This window comes from Seriola lalandi, unplaced genomic scaffold (genome assembly GCF_002814215.2).
Source record: "Seriola lalandi dorsalis isolate HSWRI2012SDOR001 ecotype SW California unplaced genomic scaffold, Sedor1 jcf7180002054402, whole genome shotgun sequence".
Classification (NCBI taxonomy): domain Eukaryota; kingdom Metazoa; phylum Chordata; class Actinopteri; order Carangiformes; family Carangidae; genus Seriola; species Seriola lalandi.
Genome location: NW_019524955.1, coordinates 577,054 through 595,711, shown reverse-complemented (window position 1 = coordinate 595,711; position 18,658 = coordinate 577,054). Strand labels below are relative to the sequence as shown.

Sequence of the window (18,658 nt, the reverse complement as noted above, 5' to 3'; positions counted from 1 at the left end):
CACACTACTCACATCTGAGACCAAGTTTTTGTTGCTGTATTGCCACTTGTATGGCACCACAGAACCACCACCTGTAGACAGACTAACACACTCGTGAACCTGCACTGCTTGTCCATTTTCTCCTCACCTGCAGGCGAGTGACTGTATAACTAATGTTAAACAAACCAATAAAAGAAGTAAAGGGCACAAAAGAGAATTCGTACAATTGCTGAAACGGTTCCTATTTGAAAAGGGTGATACATTACAGTTTACATTCAGGGAGACACGTTCACTTGGCACTTCCTCGACACTGACCCTGTTTGTGTGCAGCTGTGAGGACTGACCTGAGCATTTGGATCATCTTGAGAAACCGTTCAAGTCACTCAGCTCTGCCTCACTCGTTGCGTCACGTGGTGCGCCTCTGACTGGGTGGTGGGCGTGTCTTAAACAGTGGGGTTTCATTCATAAATACTTTTAGCTTTAAAATCCACATTAAAGTGTTCACCGAAGGGTTTCATGTTATTGGCTTTGCCCCTCCACCCCTGCATGGACCAGACTAGTTGAGTAGGTGAGTGCTTCCGTCGCTGCATGCCTGCCTGTCTGTTTGTGCAGCCAATTCAAATCGTGAGCTTCCCCTGTCGGTGTCACCGGACTGATGAAAATCATAAGCGCCTGTGAAATATCAGGATGGTATATTTATTTACCTCGCTTCGCTGGTCGGAGTACAGCTGCTTTTCATCCAGTTTTTAAGTTTACAATTGGCTTCATTTCATTACGCAGTGTGATGTGATTTTACATTCTTGCAAAAGATTTTATGAGCTAAACCTCCACAAGGAAACAGCTGCCACTGGCAGAGCCGATGCTCATTATTTTGTTCCGGGGAAAAATGTTGCGGTAGCGAGCACTAAGAAGTGGGATGCTTTCTTTTGTGCAACCATTTCTTAATATAAACAAGTTTTTACAGGGTCCAAAATGAACCATTATTGAGGTAATTATTGTATGAGATGAATTGTAAAATGCTACTCGAATCGACAACGATACTGTGTATGATACCAGTAATACACCGAAATTTTGTTAAGCACATGACGGGATATGGCATTGCTGGGACACCCATGTCTCACCATCTGCTCAGCCTACTAATCAATACAGCAATCCTCTGGGATCGCAACACCACAGAAGTAAGCAAGTGTTAGGCTAAATAGATTTTTATAGCCTTGATGAATATGTTTATTTTTCCTTTTATTTCTTTATGCTTAACAGAGACAGTTATGTGTAATAGTGTTGCCTGTCATTTCGACCAAAGTGTATTATTTTATTTAATGAATACAGGGAGGCATATTTAGCTTTCTTTCTGTTGCAAGAATTGAACAATGAATATTTTTCATAAAATTTGTCATTCTACATGAAACTGTGTTGAGAAATATAGTATTTTTCTATGACCATTGCCACTGAAACAGACTATATAGGGAAGTCTGTCTTTGATGTGCATTTGTTGGCTGCAGGCACTTATGTAATGTAAAACTTATCCACACAAACAACTGAATAATTAAACAATCATTCTGCTGTATGTACATTTGTTAGCAGCCATGCAGCACTGCCATCCTGTTGCTCCTAGGCCATCGGGCCAGCCCTGAGGGGGAAACACTGCTGCTCAGGCTCAGTCGGCTGGGTGGGCTGGAGTGCTGAGGATGCAGCAAGGGAGCTGAGGAGGAGAATCCCGAGCCACAGCCTGACACACACATCCAGCTGCTGCTGCGCACTGCCCTCCATCAGGGTAAGACTACTGGGCTGGTAGAAAGCAGGATGTGGGTACAGTGCTGAAAAGGAAAGCATTCTGGTCACAGCCTGCCCGATGTGTTTCCCGTAATAGTTTTCATGCTTGGACGGTAGATGCAGGGAATGAGACAAGCTTGCAGCAAAAAGCTCAGCAATAGCTTACAGGTTGTGGTGCTGAAGTTGAGTGCTGCAGTGACTGGCAGGCGAGCAAGCAGTGCTGAGTGCTGCTGGCATGTTGCTTCTCCCCTGATGGGTGAGTAGATCTACCCAGGGTGTGTGTGTGTGTGTGTGTGTGTGTATGTATGTGTAGGCGTTTGGTGCAGCAGCAGTATTAATGGCTATGATCTGTAAGAACAAAAGCATCATATCAGCAGCCGTAGTGGAACTCAGCTCCTGTTCAGTAAGAGCTGATGTTTCTCCCCGTTCTGAGTGTGTGTGTTGTTTGTGTGTGGTCGTGTGTGTGGGAGGTAGATAGACTCTTTGGGCTGATAAGGAAATATTGGTGATGATTTACAGGCAAGATGCTAACATTTGCATCTTCTGGATTCAGCGCATGCGTAGAAGTACACGCCGTACACACATACATTATTTTTCTGCTTCTTCTTGCAGTCTTTCAGGGCCGTTTAAGATACAACCAGATTTCCCTGCTGCAATGGGCATTTTCTACTATATTATACAGAGTAACCTAAATGTTAATTTGCTATGTATTAGTTGACTGTACTGCCATTCTTCATTCTATGTATTCAGAGAAGTTTTATTTTATGTTTACATGCACAGTATATCTGGATTTGTTAATGCAGATAATCTGCAGTATCTTTGGTGGTTAACTCTGTGATTTGATTAACAGCACCAGGAACAGTCATTTCCTGTGTGTGTTTGTGTGTGTGCATGTGTTATCTCTCAGGGGGACCCTCTCGTCAGCCTGGACCATGAGCAATGAGTCTACCGTCTGGAACATCCTACCAAAAAACTCCACAGTAAGTCTGCCTTTCACCACTGGCTTATTTTCAAACTTCCTGTGTGTGTATTTGTGTGTGTGCGTGTGTGTGTGCGTGTGTGTGTGTGTGTGTGTGTGTGTTGTATCCAGCTCAGCACCAGAACCATACTTTGCCTCATATTCTTTTCTGGCCGATTGACTGGCTAATAGAGAACATCCTGACCTGGACCTGAAATAATTAAATCTCTGATCTAATCTCAGTTTTAATTTCCCCTCGCAGAGAAATTACAGTGTGACGTCAGAGTCCAGCGCTCATTAACACTTGCTGTGCATTCTCCCTCATACAATTCAGCATAACACCCCACCTTTAAGATCATTATTGTGATATCCACTATCTGTTATCTTTACATCACCTCTATTCTCCCAACTCATACGCCATCTATCATTTTACTGCAGTTTCAAGCCCCATTTTGTAACCTACATGGGTACAAGAAACCTGCTTGGAAAACACTATTTTGCTATTACAATTGCATTAATAAGCACAGTTCAACTATTTTCAATGGAAAAGGTAAAACACACAAAGAAAATTCAGACAATTTTATCAGTTTAAATCAAATCAAATCAAGTTAATTTATAAAGGACATTTGAACAACCAGGGTTGACCAGAGTGCTGTACAATAAAATAGAGCAAGAAACACACAACATAGAATTAGCTATCTCATAATCTGAGACAGACATGGAACAGTTTGTATTAAAAACACAAGGGATAAAAGTGGGAGATAAAAGTCTTAGGGACACTCAAAAGCCAACGAAAACGTGGGTTTTAAGATTAGGTAAACTGTTCCAAAGTTTTGAGGCAGCAACTGCTAAAGCCTTATCACCCTTTCCACTTAGCCTCGGCCAAGGGACGGCCAGGAGTAGCTGGGGATGGAGAGGGGGCAGAGGAGCTCAGAGATATATTCTGGTGCCAGGCCATGTAAGGCCTTAAAAACAAATAAAAGAACTTTGAACTCTCTGCGGTATTTGACTGGTAACCAGTGCAGTATGAGTGTGATGATGTTTCTCCTCCTAATTTCTTTTCCTAGTACCAGTTATCAGTCGTTCTGCATCAGCTGTAGTCAGGACAAGGTGGATTGGGTAACGCCTAATAGAGGGCATTGCAATAATCCAGTCGGGAGGTAATTAAGGCATTTGTGACGACCCTCAAATCATTGAAAGAGAGGAATGGTTTGAGTTTTTGATTTGTTTGTCAAATTTTAGGGCTTAGTCAAAGATGACACCAAGATTTTTGGTCTGAGCATGGAGGTGAGGGGCCAGGGGTCCTAAAATGTGTTACACTGGGACCAAACCAGACCACTTCAGTCTTGCTATCATTTAATTGAAGACAGTCATTTGCCATCCAATATTTCACATCCTGGAGGAAGTCAAAGAGAGAGCTAACTGAATTAGTAACATTATCACCAGGTTCTAATGGGAGGTATAGCTGAGTATCGTCTGCATAGCCATGATAGGCGATATTGTATTTTTGGAAGATGGAACCTAAGGGGAGCGAGTATAAGGAAAATAAAATGGGTCCTAAAATTTTAATGTAATATATGATATATAATGTACAAACAAACCAAGAATAATCTGAGGTAATGAATTAATTCCACATATTCATTATACTGCAAATAGAAAATAAATTTGTTGACATAAATAACATAATAAATTAAGTAACTAACATTAACATACTAATATATTAAAGCTTACATAATAAAATACACTGGAGGTGACAGGAGAAACTACATACTGTATACCTATACTTAACACTACTTACATACAAATGTAATTAGTAATTATTATTATTTTTGTTGTTGTTAGGAATTGATTTGAAGATTGTATTTATTTGGTATTTTCTGTCTGCTTTTTAAAAAAAAAAAAAAAAAAAAAAGCCCATGTGGATTTAAGAAAGTTTCTCCTAATGAAGAGGAAGAGATTTCAAGATGGCTTGTTCTCTTTTGATGAAAAATGTTTATGTTTATAAAACTGAGTGCTGTTGTCTGTAGCAATGGAAAGAAGATGCTCTACTGGTGCCTTTTGTTTGGTTAATTCACTCAGCTGCAGTCCTCCCTATGAGAGCTTAAGGTACACTGTAGACAGGTTAATAGCCCTGGCCCTTATTGATTAATTGCACTGTTGCATTTATAGATTCATTTTAGGCAGGCCAACCAACCAGTGGAGCTAAATCAATCTTTTTAGCTGTGTGGTGTTACTGGAAGAGTAAAACATCTGCAAATCTAGTCTGCTGTTGAGGTGCCAGGCGTTTCACGTTGCAAACCAAATGTCTGTGAATGTCTTACACTGAAACTGCAAAGTGCACTCTACTGTACAGTGATGCCTTTCGGGGCAGTTTCCATTATCAGGTATGGTTATACGAATGGCATAATGATGGTATGTGGCTGTATCTTACTACAGACTTTTAATAAACTTTTAATAAAACTTTCCATATTTTATATCTGGGTAGCAAAAATAAGAGTAAGAGGTGAAAACTGTGAGTGAGCTGTGAGCTGAGAAAGGAGCTGCATCAACCATCAGTGAGTGGTTTCAGTGCTTTTATTGTTCGTGTGGGAAGCTTTTTCTTGCCCTCTTACTCTTAAACAAGCATATGTATTGTCCAAACTCAGAACAGGAACACACCTACCTTACCTCCTGCTATCTACTTAACTTCCCCTCATTGCCTACACACAAATTTAGATGAATTAAGTTGAAAACACCTATCTATCTATCTATCTATCTATCTATCTATCTATCTATCTATCTATCTATCTATCTATCTATCTATCTATCTATCTATCTATCTATCTATCTATCTAATGATATATTTTTTCCCTCCTTATTACCTCAGGAGATCCCATTTGAGGTCGAGGAGCAGCAAGATGGCTATGTGCTCCTCCTGGTGATCCTCTCCATCTTCCTGGTAGGAACACTGATCTTCATCCCTGTCCTCTTCATCACCTGCCGTCGCTGCTGTCGAGGAGGGCAATGCTATGACAGGTGCGATGCACAAATGATGTATTACATTTAGCAGTTTGGCAGTTCACCTGACACCCTCGTCCAGAGTTAACTTAAAGAAGAAGTACATAAAGTGCAAAATACCATAAGGAACCAACAGTTGAGGGCTGATAATAACAAGAGCCCTGTAATAACCTAAAGAATGTCTGTAATGTTCAGTGTTTGTTGACACTGTGCCACACAGGTGTTCATTCAACTCTGTGGCAATGTTGTATTGGCTTTCATTATAATATACTGGTCAACACAATAAAACCAAACTCTACAGCCTTGGAAATTTGCACACACTTAAATTAACACCACTCCTACGCAGGTTCAACAAAAACTAACAATGTTTTTCTTCATAAAGGGGGTTTCGTCTGCATATCCAGGTGCACCAGTGTTGCATGAAAGCACGTGTCCACACACACACACACACACACACACACATACACACACATGAGTACACACAGTTTGCTGACAGACAGATGGCTCCTCCTGAGCTAACATGCAACTGTTATTTAAAGACAAACCGGTAATGACACTGAATGTGTATACTTACATAATAGATAAGGCTCATTACAATTGCAAATGAAGCTAACTTCTTCCTGTTTACTCCACCCAAGTGAATCCCAAACCCATCTTTGATGTGACTTCACTGCCAGACAATACAGTGATCCATTAAACAAATTAAAGCTGTATTGCAGAGAGTGTTAGAAAAAAAAAAAGCAACCCCACTCATGTAAGCATGTTAATGCAGCACAACACAGTGCATTCACTCATTAAAAGTGTCAGCTGTGTGAGTGTCAGGACCCTCAGTGGGGCTGTTATGAAAACACCTTGGTGGCAGCACATTCAGCATTCATGCTCACTTATTTGTGATTCATCTGTGTTCATTCAGCAGTAACATGGCTACCCTCAAGTTGCTTTGTCCCTCTCCACAGCAGCACACATTACCACATACACTTGAACGTATGAGAGCTCACCAGCTAGATGCAGATAAACAGAGAGCAGAGGCTGAGCCGTGAAAAGGCGAGGCTTGCCGGGGGAGAGCAGAAGAATCGGGCAGACTGGTACAAATGATGAGTGTAATGAGATTTCATAGCAGCCATCGGCAGTGATTAATCTAGCGTCTCAACCCAGCCCCGTGTGCACACGGTGAATACACACACGCACACACACACACGCGCACATACAAGCGCGGGAAGCAGGAGCAACAGAGGAAATGAAAGACAAGAAGAAGCACAGATCTGGGTGGATGGAGAAATCCCTCAAGTCACTTTACACACACACACACACACACACACACACACACACACACACACACACACACACACACACACACACACAAAACTCATATCTCTGCACAAAGAAATTAGATGGAGAAAAATGACTGGAAGGAGCTTTCAGTTTCTTTCTTCTGCCTCATCAAGTAAATCCTGGGCATGGGATTTAAGAAGCACTATGGAGGATCAACAGCTATTAAAGACATTTAAACAGGAGGGTTAACAGAAAAATGTTACTAAAAGAATAATTTACACTCCATCCCCTAAACAATATGACCTTTATCGAGTATTTTCTCTGTGTCCTTAAAGATGAGGGGAAACATGCAATCCAATAAAGCACCATGCTTTATCCATTCAACAGGTTCCCCAGCCCTGAAGGTTATCATGTTACTGGCAATGATTTAGGCCCTCGCTGATTATGCAGCCAGACAGCCAGCTGTTTAGACAAACAGCATAGTAAACATTCAGTCCTATGGCCTTGTCCTTTTAGTTGTCTTAAAGCTTGATTTTTAAACTGTTGACTTGTATGTGTATGTGAACTCCTGCCAAACAGAAAGGTCAAATAGTAGTGCAGCTGATCACTGTGGTTGCCAGTGTGGCCGTCCGAATCAGCGGGATCTGACAGATGAAAGACAGACTTCGGGGGCAATCATGTCACCATATTGATCTGAATGTTTCTGTGTGCCCCAGGTCCAACGATGACCCTGAGAAAACCAACACCATCTATGTGGAGGAGTCTCAGCCCACCCATGGTAAGAGAAAAATGGACAAAGAGAAAGAGATGTTGCGATAGAGGAACAGATAAAGAGGAGAGTAGCTAAGAGAGGGAGGAGTGATTAAGACAGGAAGGCTGGAAGGACTGGATTGACTGAAGCAGGGATATTTTTTATAGCATCAGCACAAATGTGTAATGTCTATTCCATTACAGTATTGTGATCTCAACCCAATTAGTTTAAGTAGCCGTACCACTCCTGGAACCCATTTTGATATTTTGGGACCACTGAATGTACTCTCCAGTGAAACTTATTTATTAAAAGCCAACTTCAGTTTGGCATCCACCTGCTTTTGTAAGGCTTTTTGTCTTAATTTTTCCAGTCAGCATTTTTCCATATTACCATACTCATCTTTCAAAAAGGTGTCTCAACATCGGATGTTTGATTTAAGTTATACAGATGTGGGTTCACTTTGGATAGACTTCTGTAATATATTTTTGTGGTATTTTATGTTTTTAGTACACTTCGTGCAGTTGAAAGATAACAGGAAATGAGTAGAAAATGGGAGAGTGAGGGAGTGATACGCAATTAAGGTCCGTGGGCAGACTTGAACCGGGGGCATTGCGCATCATGGTCAATACCCTAAGCCCCTACGTCATCAGGGCACTCCCACTTATAACAGACCTTTGCTTGATCTATAGTAATCCTATAAAATATTAGATGAAACATCACCTGTTAGCTGGGCCAAAGTGTATATACAAAATGTGACAAAACAAGACTGAGGATCTACAACCATGCTAGCGGCTCTGTGAGGCTATACTTAGGTATAGTGGCACTTTGAGCTAAATGCTAAATTGCGAGATAGAACAAAAAATCAGAAGTAATTGCACTTCATCCCAAGGGGAACATGAATGTGTGTTGCTAAAGGTAATCCATCCAATAGTTATTGAGGTATTTTACACAAAACCAAAAATGTCAACCTCATGGTGAAGGTAGAAAAAAAAGTCAAGTCACCAACAAAGTCAGTAGGATTCATCATGTAGTAATTATGAATGTCTTTATGAAATTTGGTGCTAAACCATATTGTAGATGTTTCATCCTAACCTTGGGTAAGTGAACATTTTGACCTACTGCTTGATGAAAGTCAGGTGATCAACAAAATCGGTAGGATTCATCCTCTGGGGATGATGAATGTTGTTCAGACTATTCAAGGAAAAATGATCCACTAGGGGTGTAACGACTCTGGTCTGATGTCGCAATACCAGAAGATGGAACCAATCATAATTGAGTGATCCCACCTTAGGTAAAAGTTAGGCTAGCCGTGGTTCAAAATTTGAGGTTCATTTGAAGTCAAACGTGGATTTGGAGAATGGTTGCACACCTACAACCCCAGAACAATTCAGACATCCATAGAGCCACAGAGTTAGCATACCTTAAAATTCTGAACTCTTCCTTTAAATACATTATTATCAATAAGCAACAGGTAAACTCTGAGTGCACTTAAGTCTTTCTTTGCCATCACGTCTTGCTCTTCCTTCCTCCATTTATCCACTTAATTGTCCATCTCTTCTGTTTTGTTTTTCCCTTTTTCACTGGGTAGAAATCACCATCAGGGTGGATGAGTCAGACTGCCTGTCAATGGCCAGCTCTCACGACCAAGAGACAGAGCGATTCCTCTCCACAGGCACCACAGGCCGTCGTGTCTCCTTCAATGAGGCTGCACTCTTCGATCATGGAAAGAAGGCCCAGGAGAAGGGCCGCAGGTCAGAAAGCCAACTCTTATACAGAAGGCCACATTTACAAATCTCTGCTTTTTATTCAGTTTTCACCTCTGATTAATGACCATACACTCCAGCTTTACTGCTTTCTGAGATCAAAGGATGTACATATTCAACTGGGTTCATTTCACTTGTATGCTAGTTTAGGGTTAAGAATAATTCATAATGCATTATGTCTGATGTGGACATAAAGAGCTCTCACCCTTTCTCATTATTTCACTGCCCTGAGCCTGATAAGCAAATTTTTCAGAGGCTATCATTCTCCAGGGCTCAATGCAGAATCCAGAGTAGATGTGATGGGTTTGAAGTTGCATATTTCCCCTTGGCTGTTTGTCTCGCATGCAAGGATATGCTATCAACGGTGCATGCACCCTATGTCTCTATTTGCTCAGATTTTATAGCATTTTATAGGACTTTGTGTTTTGCACCCCAGGTACACTCTGACCGAGGGTGACTTTCACCACCTGAAGAATGCCCGCCTCACACACCTCCACATCCCTCCCCCGGCCCTCAAGATAGTCACCATCCACGAGTGCGACTCAGTCGAGAACACCATCACCATGACAACACGCCCTGTCGCTAAGTCAGCACTTTCCATCTTCCAGGTGACAGCCTTGACCTGCCATTTGTCCTGATGCATCATTAGTCTTGATCGGGGCCAATTAGAACATCAATCACTTGGGTCTGTGCGAGAAAATGTATCAGCTTAATGTACCCAAACACAGCGACCAGGGATCCCTTTGCCTGCTCATTTCAACAGGGCCTGCACATTGATTTACCATTCAGGTGAGGCTATTTAATCACTGGTACTGAGCTGTCAGCTGAGGAGGGAATCTGGACTGGAAAACTTACCTTAATACTTTACCTAAATATGAAAACACGCTTTGGAAGTGTAGCAACTAAGCTGCAGTACAGTAGACGGTGTTTTCTCGATTGTGCATAACTGGATTTATTAACAGGGCTTTGCAGAAAAACATGCATGCTCAGAGAATGATTCAAAAGGGATAAAAGTGTACCTTTGTGTGTTCTTTCCCGCAGCCAATGTTGTGCCCCCTTCCACAAACAGCATTGACCAGCCTGAGTGTCAATCCCAGCTGTGCCCTCCCTGGAGATGCTCTCAACTCTGTGGTGGACACCAGCTTCAGCGAGAACACTATCGTGCTCAGCACTAAAGAGCCTAGCTCCAGCTCTGTACGTTACCTCCAGTTACTGTAAAATAAAAAATATTTGTCATCAGGTATTAAATAATTTTGATACTTATGGTGAAGAAATTTTGGCAAGTCACACAGTGATTTTCTTGCTGAAAAGCCGGACATTAAAAAAACATGAATGCAAAAAGCTCACAAGTAGTGAGTGTGCATACAAATCACCTGTAAAAGCTTCATGTTGACCTCGATACTGCTACACAAGAGTAGCATCGAGGTCAACATGAAGTTTGTGGAGTTAATCATTTGTAAAGTGATACATTTTCTTAAGTCAGTCAGTCAGTACACCAACCAGCCAGCCAAGCAGTGAGTCATCCACACGGACATTAGAGGGTCACAGAGCCTGAGGGAGGGCTGACAAGAGTGATGGCTGATGGGTAAACAAGAAAGCCAATGTGGAACATCACTGTCAGAGAGGATTATACACAGACCACTAGTCTTGGCAGGTTTTCTTTCTGACCATTTCTCTCTCTCTACCCAGATTGAGATGATGGGAGCTGGGCCCCGGGGCAGAGGCAGCAGCGTCAGTGTTGGAGAAGGGGCCTCGGTGGGTAGCAGTGCCCCTCCTGCTGGCGGCAGTGGAGGAAGCCAGGGGCCCATGCTACAATTCTTCACTAAACTGCGGCGCCATGCTAGTCTGGAAGGGGCAAGTCCCTACTTTAAGATCAAGAAATGGAAGCTGGACAGCAGCCAGAGAGCCTCGAGTCTGGACACCAGAGGTAATGGATCCTTGAAGTCTATTTCTGTTGTATTATTTTTAGGAACAATCTTTGCCAATGCAGCGAAGAAGTGAAGCGATTCTTTGTGGTTCTTTGTCATAATCATAACTGGAAAAATAAAGCTATGATGTTCATATTGTCTTTCTTATGTGTATTCTTTCTATGTATTTGTGTGTTTAGTATTTTTTGGCAATATTCTCTTGTGGTAAATAGACAGTGGTTAAGCAGGGGGCTCCAGCAACCAACTGTGAGATGCCTCTTGGCTGCAAAGAGTCGGATATACATTCAGACACACACACAGACACACACACACACACACACACACACACACACACACACACACACACACACATACAAGACAGATGGCTCAGTGACGCAAGGATTGGTCTTTCCAAGTCAATTTGAGCCCCTGAGTGAATCCTCACTGCCGATCCCCTTCATCCTATATACACACACTCTTCTCCCTGCTCTTCCTGAGGCTCAAGTCTTCTATCACGCCAACTGACCAAAAAAAGATCACCAAATCCCCCTCAGAGACCACAACAGTTGATGGAAGCTTTCTCATGAATTAAGTGTCACTTCACTCCAGCCTGCTGTTACACAACCTGTATAACTCGCTGCTCTCTCCCCATGTTTGGTGTGAGCCAGGCTCTCCGAAGAGAAGACAGTTCCAGCGCCAGCGAGCCGCCAGCGAGAGCATGGACCAGGACGACAATGACGCACACCACATAGACCTCATCCAGTACATCGCCCGCACCCAGGACGTCACCTACTGTCCCAGCCAGCCCACTACACGCCTCCTCTCACCTCCTTCTACACCACCCCCCTCCCTCGGCAGGTATCTTTAATTCCCTTGCCATTCATCCTGTCCACTGCTTTGCTGCCTTGCACTCATTTCTTTACAGCAGCTAGAAATGATAGAAATGTAAGAAATGATTCTCCACCACTTTGCCTTGACATAAAAGTGTGCTTATATAACCTGGTTAAAAACCGCATTGCAAAAAACTCAAAGAGATTGATTTACTTAGTCACTGAAAAATATAGAAATAGAGAAAATCATGTTTGAAAACTTCCCTCTCATTGTTTCCACATTAATTGTTTTGCTATGACATTTAATTAGATGAGAACAGTCCACGCTGGCTTAAAAATAAATACTAGTTAACTATGATTTGTATGCGATGAACCCTTTAAACAAGAGTTCTTTCAAAACCAATTTCATGATTTGAAGCCAGATGTAGGGGATTCCCAGAGTGCACTTTTTCTAGGAGAGTGGAGTGGAGAATTGGGACACAGGGTTTATATCTGGCATAGGAAACCATTCCATCGCTGACATGGTCTGATAATGTCATGATGTCCGCAAAAGTGCAAGGGTCGAGGTGATTTTGTTGTTTTAAGTTTGCGATTATAGTAATGCAGATTTTTGCAGAATATTAGGTTATACAACAGAAATAACTTCCCTATGTATCTTCTTATATAACTATTTATTTTCTTTTTCTTAATATTAGATTACATTAAATCAGTATTTCCGGGTATTTCCTGTTCATGTTTGCAGATGTTTGTTGTTGAAAATAAAAGCAATTTCTGGGAAGCTTTTTTCCGTGACCTGAGAAATTTGATGATCCTGGCACTTATTTAGTTTATTGCTACTGCTACGTCTCCAGTGATGTTCCATGCAGTATGCATTCTTTAAATTTACTGTCCCAAGTTAAAGCAGGGGATTTCTGAGAAGCACACTTGTTTTCATTATTCAGCTTTTATTGACTTCAGTTTAAGGACATGCAACAGCAGCCATTGCCAGTCATGAAAATCATTCTGTGCACTGTGAACACAGCCATTTCACAGATGAATGTGTTATTTAGGTAAATGCTCTAACACTGACATTTGTTTTGCATGGCTGTTTCGCCCCTCCCTTCTCTCCTTATTTCTTTCATTTTATCTCGTGCCTCCATCCCTGTGTGCACACTACAGGGTAGAGGTAGAGGTGATGGTGGAGCCCCGCTGCAGCCATGGAGGACCAGGGGTGATTGGCCTATCCCCTGATCCCCAAGACGAAGCACTAAGCCTGGCAAGAAGGGAACATGCCGACCCCTTGGACCCCTTAGATCCCCAGGACCCCCAGTCACTTTACAAAGACATCTGGACCCTTCGTGCATCACTTGAACAGTACGCCGCCTCTGATCAGAGCAGCAACAATGACAGGAACTCTGTCTGCAGTGATGCTGACAGTGTGTGTTCGCTGGGTGGACGCACAGAGATGGAAAAGGGAGGACTACCCAGCTACCCATCGCAGGATTTAGGGGATGAGGCAGAGGGTGGAGAGGATGACAAGGGCTTTTTGTTGTATATGGATGAGAGGTTGGAGATGAAGGAGGGAAAAAAGAGGAAACAGGAAAGCACAGAATCAGAGCGAGGGGGCAGCGAAGGAGAAACAGGGACTCGTAAACTGCTACAGATGGACAGCGGCTATGCATCGATAGAGGCTCCATCTCGAGGTCCAGAAGACCTGCGACTCTTTGGGAGCAGCAGCATCAACGGCAGCCCTAAGGACAGGACAGCCCACGAGAAAAGACACCACTTCACCAACGCAGGGCGAAGTGGAACTATTGGTGACAGCTTTGAGTCTCATCTCTTTGAGGAGGAGCCAGAAGATGAGTTGTTGTTGGGTGCCAGTGGAGGAGTTTCCATAGAAACAGGTGCTGGTTCACTGAGTTGGTTCCCATATGGTCAGATGCTCACACCTCGAGATGCTGCGCAACCTGCACCTCAACCACCAACCCTGCACCGACGAGACTACAGTATAGACGAGAAGACGGACGCATTATTCCATGAGTTTCTCCGCCATGACCCTCAGTTTGATCAGCAGGAGTCGCCGCTAAGGAAACACCGGTCCCGAATCCACCTCCGCAAGCAGTGGCAGCGGCACAAGCAGTGGAGCGACCCTGGTGTCAGACACTTCCACTCCTCCTTTGAGAGACAGCGGACCCCACTGCGGAGGGGTGACAGTGTAAACTACCCACTGGACACAAGTTACCACAGCACTCTGCCCCGCATCGTCAGCGCTCCTGACGAGGAGACCAGCGATGGGACCGGCAGCACTCCTGACACTCCAAAGGTACAGACTACGGCCATTGAGGATGAGGGCAAGAATAGGAAGCAGGGCATCACTGTCAGGGACACTGAGGACCACACCCCCTCTTCTCCTCCACCTCCTCATCCCTCCATTTCAGAGAAAGATGAAGGGCTGAGTGACCACCCTGACCTTCAGGAGGACAGCAAACAGTCAGGACTCCCTCCTGAGCCTCCGGACGAGCGCTCGCCCCCTCAGCTGCCCGACTCCTCAGGCTACGGCCCGCAAACCATCACAGCAGAGCTCACAGACAAACTGACTGTTAACCTGGATGAGAGACTGTACACGGGCCTTCGCAGGACCAGAGACACAGCCACTGAGTGTGTGACGGTGACGGCCACACATGCTTCTCCAGACCACAGCCCAGTGTAGCAGGGCTCCACTTGTCCTCCTCGTCAGCCTCACTCCTGCTGATACACACTTTTTTTCTGTTTGATTTGTCTTGCCTCGGTTTAAATGTCTCTCTGTATACAGCTTGAATGGTGTGATCCAGACCCCTGAAGAAACAATGGAATGTATGCTTTAAATCAGTCCATAACTAAACTTATTCTCAGATAATGTTAGATACAGTTGATCCACTAGAAGTGCATCAAGTCTCTCTTTATGCCTGTTAGCATTACTAAACTGTTCAGTGTTGCCATTTTGAAGTTAAGAAATCAAAATAATAAATTAACAGAGCTAACATATCAAAAATGATGGTTTTAGTTATAGCTGTTTGTCCATTTGTTTTTCTGTAGTCTAATTAGTCTCTGTTTTCATGTCTCTACTGCTGTCATTCCTGTCTCTGCTCTCCAGTAAGAGTAAGTGAAGCTGAGGGCCAGTTTGGCCTCTGTACTTGCTGATCCACTGTGAAACCAGGTGCTATTAGACATGAAGAAAACTACAGATCTGGACCTAACAGGTACCTGTCAGCCCTGTCATCATAGTTACTGGAAAATAAGTTGTTTTATCATACTTATGAGCTAAGAGATTAGTTAGAATATCATAATTAATCAAAGCTATATGAGTCATACTTTACCTGGATGTAGGCCTATTCTGTGATTATCTAGACCTTCTAAACATGTGCGACTGAGACTAGATTCCAAAATATGGAAGAGGTTACTTACATGGAGTTGTTCAGACTGGTTATTTAGATCAGTGGTTCCAAACCTGTGGGTCAGAATCCCCCAACAGGTAGCAGGAAAGATCTGAACAGTCGTTAGGTTATTAAATACGAATGAGACTAAACAAATAACACAAAAAAATGTATTTCTCTCTTTTGACAAGATCATGTTTATTTTTATTTTGTTTATTTTAGTAGGTTATGTCCTTACCAATTAGGCGCAAGTGAAGTACCTTTCTCGCGAACATTATTTTCACTCAAAATACAAGCTATTGTAGCAGTTGCTAGGAGCAGTTAACTTTTTTTCACATCAATGGATGAAATACGTTGAGCTGTATTGCTATGTCAGTGTCATCCATGCTTGTTACCTATTTTTGGCCATTTTCTGCCACACATTTTTCACGGATATAGCTAGCAATGTGGGAAGGTGACATCTTTGTCCCGCCTACAAAACTCTGATTGGTCAGTTGTTTCAAACGTCAAGGGAAGCGGTCATTATGGGTCACAGGTAGACACTGCTCCTTTTTAAGGGGCTATAGGCCAAAAAGGTTAGGGGCCACTGGTTTAGACGGATGGACAAGAATAAGGAAGGGCAGAAAAGTTTCTCCCAGAATTATTTGATTTGAAATGGAAAATATCTTTTGATTCTCCTCACTGAGTGTCTCACTGGTCATGATGTTTGTTGGTTTTGACTGAAATTGCTTCTCAGCTATGTGATAAATGTCTTTTTTTATTATTTTTATTAGTTTGTTTACTGAGTTGTAATATATTTTTGTATGTCTGCATTGCTCGAATGACAATGAAAACTGACAGTGTGGCAGGTTTGAAAAGGACAGGTTTTTTTCAACAACAGACAGAACTAGCAGACCAGACAGCCACTAGCTCTCTGGTATGATGGCTCTTTATTAGTCACAGATGTGATAATAATATACGACCCCATAAGCTACTCCTAGAGTACTCTTACTCTAAAAGTAGCTCTGGTCGTCACTGACACTAGAGCAAACTCAGTCTGAGTCTACAGCCATGGGGTGGGCAGTTACATTAAAGCTATTAGACAGGATGGCTGCCCTCACAAACCTTTGGTGTTTATTGAATTTATAAGAAAGGCATGCTTTCTCGTGCATGGGGATCCCAGAACAGGCTTTATTTGTCCACATCTGACATTCTTGTTTTTCCCTCCTCTTCCTCTCTTCTCCTGAGAAAGTTGACAGTGTAGTAGATGCCTCCCTCGGGGGACGAGGACTTCACTTCCTGCCAGCTTATAAAACCAAACCGAACAAAGACGTTATTTGTAGTTAAGTCGACTTTAGTTTTTCTCTTATTTGGCCTCCTCTGTGCGATTAAAACAAACTGGTACTGCCATTCAAATGAAACCACATCAGCACATTATGTCCAGTGGGGGAAGAACATCCTAAGCAGCAGCAAGAGGTTGATTGTAACCCAGTTTCGCTCATGAAGTCTTATTCTCAGAGGGGCTGTTTGGCTTTTCAATCTCTCCCTCGTGCAGTGCAGGGAGCTACTGCAGAATGATGGTGTTGAATATTAATAATAACAAGAAAAGGGAAGTCTTCTTTTCATCCTGTCTCCCTTCCCTTGTTCTTTGAGGTATTTACCATGCAGTAATTTGAAGGGGGTAAATAGAAAATCGAGGGAAAAAAAACATTATCCTCCTCACTTTGTTTACATGCGATGATGATGCTCTTTTCCAGCCTACCCAGATTAGATCTTTCTCTGCTGCTCTCCTCTTGTGGCTAAGTGGAGTCTGAGGCAGAAGCTGCGTTCCTCATTATGGGAACAATGACTTAGATGAAAAGAGGTGAACTCAAATGAGGAGTAAAGAGGATAGTGTTTTTTTTTTTTTTGCTCTCTCTTTCATGTAGCCCCCTCAAACACACACTGAATCACTACATCACCACGAGGAAACATCAGTGTAAATCAGCACAATTTTGTGCAATTAAATTCTTTTTATGTTGGCACTAATCAGCAGGAAGGAAGTAAAATATTGGTAATCCCCCTCTCAGTTATGACCGTACTGATGCTTCCTTGATGATAATAATTACTCAGCAAATTCGGACAGTTCTGGGGAAAGAGGAAGACAGCTGCATTTCCCACAGATCAAAAGTCAAAATGTCTCAGAGCTGAGTCAGTGCTAGATGACAACACTACAGTAACCATAACATTTCAAAGAAAATGGCCATAAAGGTTGATTATCAATTGGTACATTTGTACAAAGATTCAACTGTGTATAAAAGCACAATGTCACAGGAGCTAGACTCAATCAATGTCCTTTATTAGGCTTAGACAGATACTGTATAGCTGGGGACACTGTGGTAAATGGTGTTTGTATACTAACCAGTAGCCTGTCAAATGCATTGATGCATCGCTGTGTGTAGGTCTGCATGAGAGTTAACATTTTAGTACAAATCTTCATGTTTTCTCAGACTTACAGTACAAAATGATCAAGTCCATAGTTAATATTCATTTGTTTAAGGCAGAAGTGGAACTATTGGTATGACTAGAGATTTTGTATTTTATGGAATCCACTTTTAAGAGTCATCCTAGGATGCTGTAACTGATGAGATTTTGTGGGATTTATCTCTTTGAAAGTAGAAGTATTTCTGTATTCCTTGCTTGTTAGTAAACTGCGTAATTTCTCAAAGAAAAAAAGGCGAGCTTTCTTAACAACTTTGCTTTTGTTGATCCAAATCTATTGAGCCTTGAGGGACCAAATCAAAAAAGGTGTTATTTTAGGGTTGTTTTTCAATCTGTGAATAAACAAATGAAGCAAAAAAACGGTTCTAACTTGTCTTACTCCAAGGGAATGCTTGTTAATCAAGGCGTGGGAATGGATTGCAGGTAACGTTCCCTCTCATGAATCTCATTTCATTTTTCTCTTTTACTTAGGCTCATATTGATTTCTTGCCTCTCCTTATCATGTCCTCTAAATTAATTGGAGAGAAAAGCCAAATCCAGCCTGTGATCTACAAAGGGAACATCTCACACGACTGC

At 42.4% G+C, this 18,658-nt stretch overlaps 1 protein-coding gene across 1 annotated transcript; it reads left to right on the top strand.

The window, feature by feature from the left end:
- Window positions 1-458: 458 nt before the first annotated feature.
- cbarpb (CACN subunit beta associated regulatory protein b) lies at window positions 459-17,209 on the top strand. The gene is made up of 11 exons (XM_023409669.2): window positions 459-547; window positions 1,561-1,753; window positions 2,660-2,732; window positions 5,577-5,725; window positions 7,696-7,757; window positions 9,319-9,481; window positions 9,930-10,101; window positions 10,535-10,687; window positions 11,183-11,420; window positions 12,069-12,258; window positions 13,389-17,209. The coding sequence occupies exons 3-11, from the start codon at window positions 2,685-2,687 to the stop codon at window positions 14,917-14,919; spliced, it is 2,706 nt and encodes a 901-aa protein (XP_023265437.1). The 5' UTR covers window positions 459-547; window positions 1,561-1,753; window positions 2,660-2,684; the 3' UTR covers window positions 14,920-17,209.
- The last annotated feature ends 1,449 nt before the right edge of the window (window positions 17,210-18,658 follow it).

Excerpts from the sequence above, each read along its gene's own strand:
- cbarpb (XM_023409669.2), top strand. The coding sequence starts at position 2,685 with ATGAGCAATGAGTCTACCGTCTGGAACATCCTACCAAAAAACTCCACA. Across the intron at positions 5,726-7,695 it reads GGAGGGCAATGCTATGACAG|GTCCAACGATGACCCTGAGA; the intron begins GTGCGATGCACA and ends TGTGTGCCCCAG. Across the intron at positions 10,688-11,182 it reads AAGAGCCTAGCTCCAGCTCT|ATTGAGATGATGGGAGCTGG; the intron begins GTACGTTACCTC and ends CTCTCTACCCAG.